The sequence below is a fragment of the Apis florea genome, unplaced genomic scaffold (assembly GCF_048593485.1).
Source record: "Apis florea isolate Af1SG1 unplaced genomic scaffold, ASM4859348v1 contig_2492_pilon, whole genome shotgun sequence".
Classification (NCBI taxonomy): Eukaryota; Metazoa; Arthropoda; class Insecta; order Hymenoptera; family Apidae; genus Apis; species Apis florea.
Window position 1 is genome coordinate 1,526,044 of NW_028256593.1, and position 18,539 is coordinate 1,544,582.

An 18,539-nucleotide genomic window follows, 5' to 3' on the forward strand; every position below is an offset into this window, starting at 1 on the left:
CAAATTTTTATTTTTTATGTATAGAAATTTAACCATATATTATTCGTATTAAAATTGAACAGTAAATTTAAAATTATCTATTGCATTCGATTTTAAATTTATAAAACGATGTAGAAAGTATTATTATGAAATTTTAATATTCCAAATTATTTTAGATACATTTTTTGTTAATTCGTATTTTCAAAACAATGTTAAGTTATTCATTTCCGGCAAATACAATTGATTCTGATGAACGAACCAATAAGAGAATAAATTCCCATGGAACTGGGACAAACAACGTAGATATCCGAGCGCGGCCGAGCGCTCATTTCCGTTTTCGAATCCGACGTCATCTACTCTCAAAGCCCGTGTGTTTTGTGTTTCTTTGGGGCCACGATGATTATCGCTAATTTAATGTAAGTATTATCTTGTTTCATTTTATGATCGTTTAAATTATAATAATTAGAATTCGCATGGTGCCGTTTGTATAGAAAATTGGTCACGAAACCGCGCGAATTCCTTGCGTAAGTTTTACACGAACAGAGATCTCGCCATGCCGGTCTATAAAGTTCCTTTTTCTTAAGCATGTTCAATTAATTGAGAAATGATAATAAAAATTATTGCCAGCTATCTTTCATTTTTGTCATAATAATTGTCTTGAAAAAATCGATTAACTTGACTGAGATACGAAAACAGGACAAGACGGATGGCCACATATAAACAAAATAAATGGCGTCAGCATACTTATATTCTGAATATGACAAATTTCGATTTCTCGAGTATTCTTTGACTAAAAATTTTGATTCTAACATTTTTTTTTTTGAATCGGAATAAATTTAATGCATAACTTTGAAAATTTTTCTTGTTATTACTAGGCAATATAATCGTTAAGTGTTGTTTAATTTATTTCTTGTATTAATATTTTCTATAAAAAATTTTTAGTTTAGCAATGTGCAATTTGTCAAATTTTATAAATTATATTCTCTTTTGAATAATTTAATTTTAATATTAAAAATATTATTAGAAAAGAAAAAAGTTTGCTTTATGCAAATAATAGATAATGTTTGTTTTTCAGATTGAAATTATTGAAACTGAAATTAGATTTTTTTGTATCTTAAAAGTATCTAAAATAAAAAACTAATAAAATTATTCACTCATTTAATAAATTAAGCGAGGGAAAGATATCGTAAAAATACGTAATAACCAAACAAGCTTGATTAGAATTGGACTAAAAGAATTTTGAACAAAATGGGTATTCAAGATCTGCAAGTTTTTTTGGATAGTAATTATGTACAAGGTGGATCTATACCTGTGGATCTGTTAAAAATAGCACGTACTATTACTCAAAGACAACATAATCGCATTAGTAAAGCACAACAATTGCATTCTGGAAAATTAAGATTAGTTCTCGATGGAGAATGCTGTTTAGATAGGTTATATGGAGGATATTTCTCAGGTATATATATATATATATATACATATGTTTTTATTTTGCATAAATATTATTAAACTAGTTATTAACTAATTATTATTTAGTTACTTAAAAAAATCATTTTTTATTTAGATTGGGCTTGTGGAGGACAATGGAATAGAATGTTGCAATTTTTAGCTGTTCTCATACAAGCAACAGAAATGTCAGGTTTAGAATTAGCTGTATTCTTTAATGGATGTTTCGAATCTTCAAGACGTGCAGATTGGATTCTAAACCAATTGCAAGTGCGAATTAAAGTAAATAATGTAAGTAATAATATATTAAAATACTTGAAATCTTTAGAATTTATATAATTTTAGATATAAATGATTTTCCAGGTATTAAAACATATTTCAACTAAGGGTACTCCTCCACCAAAAATTTGGTGGACTCCACCAGTTTGTTTAAGAACCAGTCTACGTATGGCTTTACGGCATTTGAATGTTACAGTACTATGTAGTATGGATGATCACCATCAAGAAGTAATCGCATATTGTCGAGAGAATAATTTTAATGGCTTAATTGCTGACGATGCAGAATATGCTGCATTTGATCCTCCACGATATTTCTCATCTGAACAATTAAAACTCACATATAAAGGCTCTCTTGACACCAAAGAGTATATTCTTCCAGAATTTTTAAAAGCTTTAAACATCCCTTCTGATAGACTATGTTTATTAGCTGCATTACTTGGCAATTATATTTTAACTGAGCATGACTTAACTGATTTTTATAAAAAATTGAATGTCAATACTAATCTGAATAAAGTAAATGTTGATCATACAATTAAAACCATCGCAAATTTCGTTCGAGATTTACCATCTGTTGAATTGGATGTAGTTTCGCAAAAAGTTTTTGGATCTCTATCAGATCCGAGATGTTCAAAATTGAGGCAATCAGTTCAATACTATATAAACGGAACTAAAGATGGATTTTTGCATTATAAACCAGTGAAACCAAATAGAGGTAAATTCTTGCTTCAATTTAGAATTTATCATCTTATGATATTTCAGTTTTAATGAAAAAATTATTTCAGTACACAAATTAGATTCTAAGCAAAGCGTTCAACAACAATCTAATTTATCTGAAACGCCCTCAACTTCAGAAGCCGAATCGAATTTAGAAACATCCAGATTTGCATCTGAGACTGTAGAAAGCGAACGCGAGAGTTTAAACGCATATAAGCAAGCTACTGCAAACGCAAAGTCCGCACCACAAATTGTGATAGATCCACCGGGTATCCAAGGCCATGGAGATGCTGATAATATTAGGACAGAGGAAGAACAAAATAATGGGCATGCTATTAATGGTACACACAATCTTCTAATTAGTTCATCAAGTTCAAGCAGTAGTTCTTCTGCAACATCTCCATCTCATGCGACGGCTGATTCATCGAAACAAATGGAAAAAACAATGACTATTCCTAGTACAGTACCAGAAGTAATGCGTACCGCATCTGAACGGCATCAAAAAGGTTTAATGTCTCCTCATATTTATCAAATTCTCATTGCTGGAGAAATAAAGCTGCCTGTTCTTCTCGAAGACGAAAATCATCGCGAATTTCCATCGATACATCTTATTTATAGACCTGTTAGACAAATGGTATATGCAATATTGTTTAATCTTCATCACAGAATGTATTTAGCTGCTAAAAGTAAAGAAAAAGGAGGTAAGTAAAGTAATTCATTTACAGATATTTTGAAATTGATATGTTTGTTAAATTATCTTCAATTAATAGATAGTGAAAAAATTGAAGTCCCAGATGTTGTAATAAAAGAGTGGGTATGGTCCAAATCAAATCCATATCTTACTCCGGAATCTGTAAAAGCAGAACAAATTGGTTGGGGTGTTCCTACAATACAACGTTTATGGTTTGGGTAAGTATTTTATACAATTATTCTTTTTGAAAAATAAAAAGAATTTTATATTCATTTTTCATTTGCAGCACAGGCATAGATGATAAACGTCGTCGTTTACGTGGATTTTTGACTTGTATGAAATCAGATACACCTCTTATGTTAAACACTTCCTATGTACCACAACATCTTTTAGTCATGGCTTGTGTATTAAGGTAAATTATGATTTTTTTTTTTAAATAATTTTTTTTTTAGTAAATTTAAATAAGCATATTTTTATATAGATATATTATGTCGTTTTCGGAGAAAATAAAGGTTTTACGTCGTTGGGAATTAGATGCTTTCATTGCACAAGCATTTTCGCCAGAGCTTATGAATGCTCAGTATTTACAAGATCTCCAGGTAAGTTGAATAACTTCTATTAAATCATTAATATCAATTTTATATTATTTTTTATTTTTTCGTGCAGCTTCCTTTAGTAACATCACGTGGAGTGCAATTAGCTACTTTATTTATGGCCGGTGTCGAAACCGCTCTCTTAGCTAATGATGCTTGTGGTGCCCCAATTCCATGGTTAATGTGTTGTCCATGGTTGTACTTTGATGGAAAACTATTTCATCATACATTAGCTCGAGCTAGGATTGCAAAAAATTTATTAGAACTTTGTGGTGGCCATATAGATCGTATCGTGAAAGTCGAACGGATGAAGAAAGCTATTTTAGAAGGTACCAATGTTATTTTTGCACGAGCACCACCAGTTGGTCCAGGTAAATCGATTTTTTTTATATAGTTAATTCTAAAATAATGAATTATAATGTATTAGTATTTTTAAAGTTTGAATCCTTAATCAATTGTTTCAGCATTTCCCTTCCAATAACCTTAGCATATCATGTACTTGTTTAATGATATGTTTTCGGAGTGGAAGGAAAAAAATACAGCTATATTGCTTTGTGAACTTAATGAATTACAATAGTTTACGAATCTCAAAGCTGTTACAATAATTTTTTATATTTAATTCTTATAATATTTAATTTTTCTTTTCTTTTTGCAATAGGTATTCGCATGTCTGTACCTCAGAATATTCTGACTCCTGGATGTACGATCAATGATGGTTTAATGCGCGGAAGAGGCAGTGGAACTATACCTCAACGTGGATTGATGCGTCGTCCTATACCATCTCGCGGTGGACAATTAGAAATTGCTGGAGTTGTCGTTGGACAATGGGGTCCAAATTATGGACAACCTGGTCGTTTACCTCAGCCTCTACAAGGACATCCTCGCGGACGACTTCCACCTCAAGTACGCAATTTGTATAGTATGATAAAATTTTTATGAAGAATAATTATTATATATAGGAAGGATAAAATTCTACAAGTAAATTCGAATAACAGTAAAAATAATTTATAAATGATAAAAAAATATAATAATAAAATGATAGAATAAATAATTATAATATATTTTTATATAATTAATTCTAAAATAAATTAAAATTATTCCGTGTAATGTTTTAAAAAATAAATATGTGTGGTTCCAGGTAACTTCAATTGGTGGTCTTAAGTATGGTCTCCCTCGTGGTTTCACTCCTATGGGTCGTCCCACATTTCAAACGCGGGGAAACAATCGTGCGCAAATCGCAGGACGAGGGAAAAAGACACAGATGAAAGTAAGAGAAAGTCATTTTTATGTTATCCATGTTATATATTTAAAAAAAAAAAAAAAAAAAAAAGAAAAGTAAATTATTTTTCAGGCAACTGGTAAAAAGAAAACTACTGTTAAAAAGAATAAAGAAAGTGAAAATAAAAAAGAAACTAGAGGACGAGGTAATAATATCGATGGAATAACTGACTACAGGTAACTTTATATTTGTGTATTAAAAAAATGAATATATTCATGAATATTTTTGTTTTGTTTTATTTTGTTTTTATTACTAGTGATTCAATTCCAAATATGAATGCAACAAAAGATGCACTGCCAGTACCAGGCCAATTTGAGGATGCCATAGAAAACGGCAAAGGGATAGAAAAAGGACAAGGAGATGCGTCACTGGTTGCTCCAGTCGCTGCTGAAAATTAGGTATTTATACATCACATTTTTATCGACTTTTAAAAATTCCCGGATGTGACTCAAGACTGCAAGAAAAAAAATCTTAGAAAAACAAATGTGTAAACGAGCAATGATGCGCTAATAACATTTGAAGGTTTTAATATAATTATTGCATATAAGAGAATTATTTTCAACATGTAAAAAAAGAAAAAAGGAAAGACTTACAATTTTTTCATATAAGTTTGATGTTTTAAAAAAAAAGAGAAGAGGAGAAATATTTAAACTAAATAGCCTTGAATTTTCGCACAATAAGCACTAAAAAAACTTTTCAAATGTTACGCGCAGAATCACTCAACAGCTATTATCTAAAGCTCTGATGGGGCCAAACTAATTAAACTAATGTAGGCAAAAAAGCATCGTTAATGCGATGTCAAGATATTGTAAAACTACAAGGATATAGACCCATTTTCGACGTACACGATACGATGTCCTCACTGCCAAACGTACCATTCAGTGTGTAGGATAAGAGCGAAAACGAACGTGATTTAAGAAAAAGAAGAAAATAAAAAAACAATAAAATCGTGCTTGTGCTAACACGAGCGTGTTTTTAGACTACTACTCCGCTCGGATCACCATAAGGATGAACTCGACTGATTAGTGTATGCGTGCGCTAATTTTACTAAGAACAAGAACAAGTCGTCAGCTGCTATAAGTATTTAATTCTTAAGAAGTGTGATTATTTTTTTTACAATGAAAATATATATTTTCCGGTATTATATGAAATGCTCGCATTGATAGTCTCAGTATTCTGATCTTTGTAAACGTCCAACGAAAATCATATACTTTAAGACGTCACGGACGAATAAATGAATAAAACATTAATGGATAAATCAATATAAAACAATATATTATGGATACTTTTATTCTGTTTTGTAGATAATGCGAAGCAGGATACTGAGACATTCATTAGCAAATGGAGACTGATGCTTTTCATATAGGTAAAATATATATTTATATATGGTTTAGATTAGAGATTCCCAATAGCATATTATATGTAAGTTGTAAATGATTGCTTGTGAGTATGTGTGCAATGGAATGTTAAGGTATTGTATGAGAGAAATACATAAAAATGAAAGAATATTGTTTTACTTGTGAAAATCGTAATGAAAGAATAAAGAGAGAGAAAGAAAATACCATAAATGCATGGTTGTAAGATCGAATATATAAAGAAACATAAGAAATGTATATAAACGTCGAATGTTAATGCGTGTCGGTTCACGTACACACGATGCATAAAAATACGAATACAATGAAGAATTGAGAATGCGTACGCGCGTGTATGTGGCCCGAATGATATATTTATTTGTTGTTGTGTCGATGAAAAGAGGAATGAATGATTTTTGGACGAATTATAAATTTCCATGTACGATAAGAGATACAATATGTACTCATGGACACGCGGTAGATTTGATGCAAGAGTAATCGGCTTGAATTTTCAAAAAAAAGAAAGACGAGGTTCTCTGAAAGAGTTATTCTTGTGAAAGTCTTTCGATGTCGCTTGGAAAATATGCTGCACTATGCGTTATTCTAATTCAATATCGTAAAATGAATCATATGTTAGTTAACAAAAAATAAGTAATAATTTGTATCATGGAGAAGATCATCTCTTTTTTATGATTCCATTGAAAGCTTTCTTTTTCTTTTTTTTCTATTATTTTTTCTTTTATTTTTTGGGTTAAAATTATATATATTCGTGCCTTTTGTAGCATATTTTCGAAAGAATGTACGATGTGTCCTTCCTTTAATTGTACATATGAATAGTTACTTTAGAAGTGACAGAATGAGGTTGGTGTAAATAAAAAAAAATCTGGTGATTTCACGCTTTTATTGCGTGAGGAGCCGATTCAAAATAGGAGATCATCATGTTAAAAGAAGAAAAAGAAAATACTATTATAATACTATTTATGCGTAGAATAGTCGAAAAGACATTCTATCAAAGATCATTGGAATTCGAAAGATAGATTTCTTTATCATTGAAGAATGATAATACACGTATAACAAAGATACAAAATAGTATGACAGAACAATTTATCAAAAGGAATGAAAATAAAAAGGAAAAAAGTAGATAAAAATGATATACGTCTAAAATGCAGAGATAATTTAAATTGAATAAGAGAGCGAACGAGAGCGAGAGAGAAAGCGATTGTGAGAGAGAAAATCATTTATTGAGATAATATAATGAAAGATAAAGATAAAAATGTTATATTTTTGTAGATTTGTTATTGCGTAAAAAATGCATTAAGACAATGAAAACTTTATATAATTTGAGCGACGGTTAAACTGAGCCTGAAAAAATTAAAATGAGTGACTAAGATCATAAAGAGAAAGGATATTGTATAGAGAATATGATAAAGATTTAAAAAAAAAAACATAGAAGAAAATGAAAAAGTGCTTTAGAAAAAATGATGGTATGTTGAACGTGTTTGACATCTACGATTTAATAAGAAAATCTTATTAATTCTTTTGTATCTCCGAAGCTCTCAAAGTTCTGAGTTGCTTGCGAACAAACATAAAATCTAAAAAAAAAAAAAAAAATAAACAAAACGAAAAAAAAAAAAATAAAACTTGAAAATAGGAAAGATATTTAAAAAAAAAGAAGAAATTAAATGTCAGCTTCAATATGAGCTATACCAACATATGCATATAATAAACAGTTTTTTCAATATGATTCAAAAGAGATAATAAACAATAAAAATATAAAGAAATCAAGTGTCGTGAATGAAACTGTATAGACTAAAAAAAAGCAGAAATGAATATTGCTATCATTCGATGATTTTCAATTAATAATATACACTCGCACTATCATTATTTTCCAAATACAGTATATGATATATAATATGCACCAAAGTATATAAAGGAAAAAAAAATGATAAGAAAAAAGATCGTCGTGTATCTTTCTTGAACAATTTAAAATTAAAACAACGCAAATCGCTCATGAATAACTAACCAATGTAATGATAATAATAATAGTAATAATAATAATATTAATAATAAGAATAATGTTAAACTAGAAGCAGAGAGACGTTTCAGATCCGACGGATGAATAATTAAAAGTAAAATGCCACTTTACGCTTTCGTGTAAAGGTAGATTTTCTTTCTCAAAAATCAATCATCTTGATATATGCAAACCGAAGAATACAAAATATACAAAAAGTTAAAAAAACGATAAAAAAGACATTAAATGTATATATAGGGTATTAATGTATTTGTGATATTTTTAGAAAATTCATTCTATAGACTAAAACAAATACAAAAGTTTTTATATAAAAATTTCAGTTATAGTTATATATTTTATATATAAAAATATATAATATATATTTTATATATAAAATTTATTTATATAAAATTATAAACAATTTAAATTTGCGTTAGATAGAAGTGATATAAAGACAGAGTTACAGCTATAACGGAGAATTATCTCATTCTCTATCTTATTTCACGTAACATAAACTTAGACTGCTTATAATTTAATAAATAAGCTTCAACTGACATTTTTATATACTATTTTTTGTATTTATTTTAGCTTTTAGAATTGATGTTTCTAAAATATTCCATAAATATATTAACACCCTGTATATGTATATATACACATATAATATGATGGTACTCAACATAATCAGTTGCTACTGCACTGATATGAGGTAATGCAATAAATGTAAGAAATGAAATAATTTAAATATACTAAATATTGAAGCGAAAACAAAATAAAACCGATATGGAATATAAAAAAGAAAAAATACGAAAAAGGAGGAAAATAAAGAATGAATAAAAGAAAACAAATAAACACGAAATCCATATTATTGAAAATAATGCAACAGAGCAGAAGTATCATAAAAATCATAAAACATAATATATAATGAAAAAGAAAGAAGTGGAAACTTACCTGAAAATGGTAAATAAATGATCGACATAAAAAGATAGGTGCGCATCGTGCCTACTTTTTCGCTGTAATATGTATTTAAAAAAAATAATAAACATGTAAAAAATAGGGGCCCACGAAACAATTTCAACGATAGAGGATGTATCCATGCGAGAAAGTAAAACGAAATGAGCCAACACATAAAACGAATGACCTCTCTTTGTGTATTTAGAAAGTAAAAAAAAAAAAAGGAAAATCCTATTTATCAACTCGATTTTCAAACATTGTGTGTCATTGTGCTAAACGAAAAATTAATTATATTTCGAAGTAAAGCACATCTTTAAACTCTTGCTATGTAATAATGATGATGATAATGATGATAATAATGATAATGATGATGGTGATGATTATAATGCTGGAATACTGATAATGATAAATGTTTAATTAGTGAGAAATGGGAACGACAATGTAAATTAAGTAATTATATATATATATTTTTCTTTTTCTTTCTTTCTTTTTTTTCCTTTTTTTTTCTTTTTTTTTTATATATATATAGAAACAATTTTAATGTAAATCAATTTCCACTGGACTGTTTCTCTCTCTCTCTCTCTCTCTCTCTCTCTCTCTCTCTCTCTCTCTCTCTCTCTCTCTCTCTCTCTTCTCCAATTAATTTCATTGCTATATTTTTGTTTAAACAAATTTTAATTACTTGTCAATGCAGCAAATAGCTAAGCATTAAAAATAGACATGATTCATCATGTTCTCTACTATGAAAAATCATGAAACATTTTTGCTGTTTTGCTATTTGTTTATTTTTATTATTAAATTTTTTTCAATATCATTCGCTTTTCATTATTATTATTTCTTTGTTCTTAATTTGATTTGTAATCACATTGTAGTAGAATCTTATGTCTTTTTGCGAAAATCACACATATATATGTATATGTACATAGGGGAAAATATAACATATAAAAATGGAGCGCATCATTTAATTTCAATGATTTGTCTTAAATGATTGCCACAAAAAAATCAATGAACAATGTGTTTATATTATTATTTCACCGTATTTTCAATAGAAGCACGCAACCAATGGGCATTAAAAAAGAAAAAAACGTTTAATGTTTACTTCCAATTTCTCTTTTTATAAGATATGCTATACTTATATGCTAGTAGATTGTCAGGATTTTCAATAGCAACACAATGAAAAAATAAAGAACAATATATAATGCCCTCGATAGAATATCAGAAAAGGGAAAAGTAAAGATAATATTGAGTTGCTATAATCGTGCTCAATATATAAATTTTAAGTTTCTCTTTTTACTATAGTTTTTCGCTTACATATTCTATTAACAAGATATATTAAAAATATGGTAGCAAAAACAGTAAATAAAAAAAGTATTAATATAGTAAAAAACCAAAAAAAGAAGTAATGAATTAAACAATTATCAATGTAGCTGCAAATATATGTGGGCCCCGTTCTTATATATTCTTATTAAATATTATGTAATGTATATTCTGCTATTATTTTTCATAGCTAAAGAAAACAACAAGAACAATGAAAAAAAAGATAATTAAAAATATCAAGTGCATACACAGAGGGTAACCATTGTATGTTACAATTTATAATCATTGTACGTTTATTTTTTTCTGTTTTTTTCTTTTTGTTTTTCTAATATGTAAGAAGACCAAATAATTGATTAAGTATATAGCGCATGAAATAAGAACAGTTTTTTACAAACATAAAATGCCTTCAAGATCACTTCGTATATGGACAAATATATGACAAAAATATGAAAAAAAAAAAAAAAAAAAAGGCAAATAAAAATTGTACATGCGCTATAATTTTTGTCAATGGTCGCGTTATTTTCAACTTATATGAGTCGGTAAGTGATTATTATATTTTTTAAAATGATTAATTAAGAAAATCATTAAAAAATATAACATATTTCTAATTTTTTTCAAATTATTATTTGTTGACATAACAATATTAGAAATAATATATAATAATTTAATGTTATATCTATATAAATAAAACGAATGTTATTTGTATAATTTTGATATTGAAATTGAAACAAAATGATGTGCAAGATTTTTGTACTCAAAAACAATATCTAATAAACTAATAGAATTAGTTAATAATTTGTAAATGTGTTTGGACAGTTAGAAAATGTTGCTTGACCGACTCATGTAGTTGTATTTCTCTATAATACACAATCACATCAATGTATTCTTGTTGGATTATTCTATCTTGTAACTTATTGTTGTAACATATACCCCATTCATGTCTAGTGTCAAGCAGAGCTGATTCTATGCTTTTGCTAGTTGAAAAACTGGAGGGAATATGTTTTTAAACAAGAAAGAAAAGCATAGTGTGGAAATTGAATGAATATTATTTATTCATGTATTTTAAAAGAATGGAGCAAGTTAAAATTTCATATTGTTGACTAATTTAAAAACAGGCATGCGAAAAATTAAAGACAAATCATAAAAAAAATAATAATAATAAACGGAATCAGTGCTGGCGAAAACACAAGGCAAACAAAAATTATTATAAATTTAAAAAGTCATTTAAGGTACTTTTAAAATGGATACATATTTGGAAAGTAGGAGATAATCATTGTATAAATGTAGTGGCAACTCTATAATACTACAACAAAAAAAATCAATATATTCAACAATTATTCGAAATATTAAATGCAAAATGCACTTTAATGGATGTTATAACAGTTTAGAATATTCAAATTGCATCAACATTTTGCTGTAAATCTGTTTTTTGGAATATACTACTCTGCCAATTAAATAAAGAATATTTTTTTTTTTTAAATAAAAAAATCACTTAATAAATAATAATTATATATTGGGAATCAAAGAGCAATCTCTTTTCTTTATCCCAATGAGCAGAGAAGTTTCTCCAATGACAGATATTTTAAGTTTGTTTCTTTTGAAGAAAAAAATATATGTATTTATCTTCATTTTTTCTTGTATAAATACAATTACACGACACACATGCAAATTAGAGAAAATGATAATGGTTCATACAGATTCTCTGTTAAGTTAAAGAGAAAAAAATGAAAACTTTGCAGAATACACTGCACAGTTTGAAATAAAGGAAACAAACTTTCAGTGAAGTTTTGTAAAGAAAGCTGTTCGTGTGAGAGGTTCTCGGAGATGGTTGGCTGACATTTTCGGAAGTTCAATGATTTATTAAAAGGTGTTATCATGTCTTGAATACAATTAAAAGAATTATAAAAAGAAAAAAAAAGTTCATTTTTTTTAATGTAGCCATTATATGCTATTTTTAATTTAATTTTATATTTAGTTTTCAAATTAATATTTTTAATTTATAGAAATATAAATTATAAAAAGAATTAAGATTACAATTTAATCATTTTTAGAATTTTTCTAAAAGAAATTAGTTTAAGAATTAGTTAATTAAACCAAATGAAAATAATTAACAACGCAATAACAAAGGAATAATTAACAATATAATATTTCATATATCATCATTTCACTTTATTATTTCTCAGAGTTTTTCAAATACTATTAATTTTCATTAGAAGAATTTGATATCATAAAGTAGTATGCTTTACAGGATAGGTGTACAATTGGTTTTTGTATTCCTGAATATCAGTAATATATATCGATGATTTGTCAGTTCCTTCAGTAACAGGAATGTAATCCAATGAATACTTTACATTCCCAACATTTTCTATTTTTGAGTTAGCTATAAAAAAATTAATATTATAATATTTTTCTTAATAATTTACGATAAAATTAATATATTTATAATTCTATTTTTGTATGATTCAATACCTTCATTATTCTCCACATCAGTTGATTTAGTGCTGCCAACTACGTGTACGCTTAATTTTCTAAAATTGTTCCCATTAATCGTATGAGATTGCATCCATTCTCTCAACTCATCGATTGTAATATGCTCTATCATGCTCAATTCATTTTCTATTCTATCAAACATATAATCTCCAGTTATAATTTCTGACCAATTTCTATCAACTTCTTCTTTTAAATGTATATCAGCGCATTGTTTCAATTTTATTACTGCTTCTTTAATACTATCTAGATCTTTCTCCAAAATCCCTTGTAGCATATTATTGAACATTGTCAAAAAAGCTTCTATCCTATTATCCACATGTTCTGTACTGTATTTATCTGCTTGAGTATATACCGTGATAGAATAACCAAGAATACCGAAGGTGTCTCTTAATAAACAGAAAACGTTATAACCAAGTTGCTCTTGTGTTCTTAATTGATTAAAAAGTGGCTCTTCCATGTACATCTGTAAGATGTAATATAAGTATTTATTATTATATAATAAATTCAAAATAATAAAATTTGAACATATACTTACTATTAACAATTCAATAATAACTAACAATTTGATAGATGAAACACCAGATTGATAATAATTCATTACAACAGAGTTTACATCTGTGCTATTAAAATTTTTTACTTTACAATAATGCGAACCAATTGGTATTTGCATTACTCTCATTTGTTGCATCGTGTTAGGCAATAATGGTCCACATTTAAGAGTCTTTACACATTCCTGAACATTTTTTATTACATCTTCCTTTGTCATATTCCCTTGTACTAAAGATTGAATATAAACATGATCAGTAAAATGACTAACAAAATTCTGGAATTCAGGAAATTGCACATTATGAATTGCAGCATGTTTGTCTGTGGCCATCCAATGAACAAACATTAGAATTGATAATCTTACATCCCTAGAATAATTTTAAGAAATATAAAATATCATAAATTTATTATTTTTAATTTTCTAAAAAACATCATTTACCGAACTAATTTTTTAGGTTTTACAAAATTATTATAATATGCCTTAATTTCTTCTTGTTTCATAACTTCGAAAAATTCTTCAGTTATTAACGTTGGAATATCAGCTATACACTTTGCTATAGTCATTAATAAAAGCTATAAATAAAAAGGAAAACATTATATAAAAGTTAAAAGAAAATTTATTTGAAGAAAAAAATATAAATATTTTTACTGGTAATTTTTGATTGAATCCATTCACTTTAAGCATAATACCCTTATCATTTGCATGAATATCGTGATTTAGTTCAGCAACCGTGGCTGGATACAATGATTCCACTAACAATTGCTTTAGTATAGCAATAAACAAATCCATTAGAGCTGCACTAAAATTTAAAAAAAAAAACTATAATTATTCATTGTAAAAAAAATGTATATTTATTCATAAATATTTCAAATTAATTTACCCTTTTAGTGAACAAACAGCCATTGGCGATATGATATAAAAATACATATAACATTCAGGTAAACCAAATTTAGGATCGGGTCGATACCAAACTTCCGTTATCTCATCTGTATAAATTTTTGTAGGATATTTAGAAATGTTGGCTGGCAATGGAATTAAACTGAAATCATCTGTGATGAACATATTGGGTAATGGTAAATGGAATTCAGAAAAAGGTTCAATAGTTCTCCAACATTCAATCCATTCTTGAGGAATCTCCATATCGGTATATTTAGTTTTAAACCAAGGTTCCACTTTATCAAAATCTTCATCATTAAATTTTTTATCGAAAATTATAATGTTTACATCATCAGGTGTTAAATAATTTAAACAGATTTGTATAGCTTCTGGATTATATTCAAAATATAATTCACTTCCAGTAATATAATCACGAGGAGGATAATAGTGCATGCTTTCACATAAATCTTCTACGTATTCTGCTGGTGGCGATTCATCTGTAAATCTATAAGAAAGTTTTTTTCTTTGCATAAATCATTTAAATTATTATATTATAAAATTAATCATTAATTTACCTGAAATTCGTTTCTTTAATTTGATGGATCTCATCATATATTCTTTTCTGCGGACCTTCTTTGCGCATTAAATTGATGAATGAAAATATAGCATTTAATACTTCTGGCAGATGTTTGTGTCCCTGTTCAGTCAACATTAAAGATAAATTAAACAATGCATACATTGAACTATGTTCAAAGCCGCTTTCTTCATTTCCGCTGAAAATACCAAGGCACCACATTTTTCTTCTTAAGTAGCTAATTAAAGAACCTTTTCCTTCATATCCTATAATCCAAGAAACATATTGATGCGGTTTGCTTTTGTATAAATCATGAAGAGGTGGCATAGACCATGTTAACTCTACCTAGAGATTAAGACAAAATTAATTTCTTATTATCATTATTTTTAAATAATTAAATTAAAAAAAAATACTATGACACACTTGGCAAATATCTTTTATAGGCTTGATTTTATAAATTTTTCTAAAACTTGGTGTATCAAATGAATTTGAACCCTTGAATAAAGTAAAATCATCAGCTGGTAAACCATTATTTGGTACATTTGCAAAACATTGCGTTACATAATCTTCTAATACATCCAATGGAAGTCTTGCCTGTAAATAAAATTCTTGAATCAATATTATTTAGATTAAAAAATAAATTTTGATATTGTATGTTGCAAAGCTAACTTGTATAGCAAGTTTCATCCTATGAGCACTGTAGTGACGCTCTTTAAACTTATGTAATTCCTCATAAAGCTTTTTATCTGTTACATTATCTCGTAAAGTAACTAAATTACCCCAACAAAATTTTGTTGCAGGATGATTTGATCGTGCAAAACTACTAAATAATTGCTCTTTTCTACAAAAATCAGAAGGTAAAGCCATCTGAAACTCTATATGGATTATTTAATATTATTATAAATTAAATTAATTAAATTTCATTATGTTAAAAATTTCCAATATGTACCACTTTCTACAGCTTCACGTTCTCTTGTTATGGCATCTTTCTTCATTAAAGGTTTTATAAAAAATTGAGCAAAACGATCAAGTGCTGACAAAAGATATTTTTCTTGTATTTCAAAATAGAATGTTGTTAATTCACATTCAGTCGAGGCATTGTCTGATCCGCCTCTTTTTTTAATGAATGCATCAAAATCATTTTCCTATAAATTCATAGAAATTAAATAAAAAGTTAAAAGTTCTAAAAATTTTTTATTTAAAATGACTACCTCAGAATATTTTTCTGATCCCATGAAAACCATATGTTCCAAAAAATGTGCTAAACCTGGAATTTCTGGTGGATCACTGAAACTTCCCACACCTACTGATAATCCACATGCTGCCTGTGTAAGAAATATGCGTAGCAGCACACTGAGAATATTAACATTTTATATATATTACATAAATTAAATATTAAATTATATATTTTAATAAAAAATACCATTTTCTCTTCTCTTTTTAATCGTTTGGAAAAAGCACAAGAATCTTCTACATCTTTATCACAATCTGATTGATTATCGCTTTCTGATTCACTTTCCTCTTCATCCTCTTCACTGTTAGTTTCTTCATTTTCTTCTTCATTTGTACTTACTGAATCTATTAAATAAATAAAAAGATATAATAAAATTACAGAAGAGTTATTTAATTAGTATATAAATGGAAATGTTTAAATTTTTTTCTTTTACCTTTTCTATCATTTTGATCATCTGAATGAAAGGAATGTAAATCAGCAATTAGCAAAGCAGTCAAGCCATTTTCTAATTTAATTACTCTATATGAAAAAAAAGATAATTTATTAAAATTCAAAAAAATATAAAAACAAATCCAATATATATTCTATTCATCCAATATATTTTTTTTCATCATTCTTTACCTATACTCCTTCTTATCATTCTCCGATTTCACAGGTGTTTCTAAATATGTAACTTTTGTCCGTGATTCTTTTGAAACGCATACAGAAGATTCTTGTGTCCCATTTTCTGTTTGCATGTCTTCAATGATCGTTGTATCTGTTTTAAGGTTATGTTCTGTGAAGCGATCCACGTTTTTTGTCGAATTAATTGAGCATTGATTTGATTTTAATTTTTTTTCAGGTGGACTTTGAAGTGATCTCTTGGGCATTATTGTTGTATAAGGTTTTTTAACCTTACATTGGAGAACCTTTATGAAAAGGTATCTCTGCAAACGCGTTACCATACGTTGTGAAACAGCCTGTTTTTACTTACCTAATTTCGCTGTTATAAATTTAGTATTTCTTCACCTGTTTATTTTATATTTTTCTTTTATAGTAAAAAAACTCCTTAAAACACAAACTTTTTTTGTTTGTAAAACAAGGAATATCTATTTTTTCCTTATTTTTCTATTTTTTGTATAAAATGCTTTTCTTTTTCTTGTATTAATTACTTAAAAATTATTTAAAATTATAAAAATGCTTACGCAGTTTAATTTTATTTTCAATATATTTTTTATAATAATAACTTAATTTATAAATTTGTATGTAAAATAATTCTTTGAAGACTTTTTCTAGTGAGCAGTTAAATTCAAATTTTAAATTAAAAAATTAAATTTTATATTTCATATTTTGAATTAGCAAGTGTGCAAGAAATTAGAAGATTTGATACATTATATAATTTAGAACGATAAATCTAGTCATTATATTCAATCTTAACTAAATATAAAATAATTAAAATTCATTTTTTTATTTCATATTTTAAGAATACTAAGACTTATTTATCATTTTAATGTCATTTTTAATGTTACCAATTCAGTTTAAAATGAGATTACAATGTTGGTAATTCAATAATAATAACTTAATGTTTGGATAGTTAACTTGGATATATTTTAAAAATATTTTACAAAATTATAAATAGCGAAAATTTGATAAATGAATATTCGATAATTTTTAAATAAAATCAAAATTTCTTCCTGTTTCCTCCTTCATTGCTAGATTAAGTTTTCGTTTTTTTTTTTTTTAAATTTTATCTCTGTATCTTGTGTTAAAATATACATTATATATTAGGATAAATTAATAATTAATAAAAAAATTATTTTTTACTAAGTTATCATTCATAAAATATATTATATTTTTTATATTAAAAATTAAAATATACTAGTAGTTTTAGAAAAATGATAAAAATGTTGAATATTCCATATCTTGTTTGTAAACACGTAATGTTAAGAAAAAATATGGGAAAGTAAAAATTATAAGCGAAATACAGAGATAAGATAATCAATTTTGAAGTGTTGTAAATGGAACAAACTGTAACAAATAATAAGAAAAGAATAGAAATAGAATAAGAATTGACTATCAATGTCATCGTTAAAATATTAAAAATATTTTTCTAAAAGCACTCAAAAAATAACAGTGAGAATCAAATTATATTTTACTTCTGTTTATCACAACAAACTAATATACAAATTAAATATCACATTATATAGAATCATAGATATTATATTAT

At 27.0% G+C, this 18,539-nt stretch overlaps 2 protein-coding genes across 5 annotated transcripts; one reads left to right on the plus strand and one right to left on the minus strand.

Annotated features, from left to right (window-relative positions):
* The first annotated feature begins 18 nt into the window (after positions 1-18).
* Positions 19-18,009, plus strand: LOC100866531 (constitutive coactivator of PPAR-gamma-like protein 1 homolog). Of its 3 annotated transcripts, none has more exons than XM_086905989.1 (14): positions 19-395; positions 1,055-1,435; positions 1,544-1,716; positions 1,789-2,416; positions 2,487-3,119; positions 3,189-3,327; positions 3,396-3,521; positions 3,591-3,708; positions 3,776-4,073; positions 4,361-4,605; positions 4,841-4,969; positions 5,054-5,157; positions 5,238-5,379; positions 17,175-18,009. In XM_086905989.1, exons 2-13 carry the CDS (start codon positions 1,228-1,230, stop codon positions 5,377-5,379), a joined length of 2,943 nt encoding a protein of 980 aa, XP_086762115.1. In that variant the 5' UTR covers positions 19-395; positions 1,055-1,227; the 3' UTR covers positions 17,175-18,009. The 3 variants fall into 3 exon arrangements, with proteins under 3 accessions (XP_086762115.1, XP_086762114.1, XP_086762113.1); XM_086905988.1 differs by lacking the exon at positions 17,175-18,009 and adding an exon at positions 5,961-7,973; XM_086905987.1 differs by lacking the exon at positions 17,175-18,009 and adding an exon at positions 5,755-6,549.
* Positions 12,760-17,277, minus strand: LOC100866773 (nardilysin). 2 transcript variants are annotated; one of them, XM_003694076.4, is made up of 14 exons: positions 16,955-17,277; positions 16,767-16,852; positions 16,523-16,677; positions 16,311-16,424; positions 16,049-16,244; positions 15,769-15,974; positions 15,523-15,693; positions 15,101-15,444; positions 14,530-15,030; positions 14,298-14,448; positions 14,088-14,221; positions 13,638-14,016; positions 13,082-13,565; positions 12,760-12,992 (listed from the first exon to the last, which is right to left on the minus strand). In XM_003694076.4, exons 1-14 carry the CDS (start codon positions 17,275-17,277, stop codon positions 12,838-12,840), a joined length of 3,399 nt encoding a protein of 1,132 aa, XP_003694124.2. In that variant the 3' UTR covers positions 12,760-12,837. The 2 variants fall into 2 exon arrangements, with proteins under 2 accessions (XP_003694124.2, XP_031772732.2); XM_031916872.2 differs by lacking the exons at positions 16,767-16,852; positions 16,955-17,277 and having other exon boundaries at positions 16,311-16,452; positions 16,523-16,665.
* Positions 18,010-18,539: the final 530 nt, after the last annotated feature.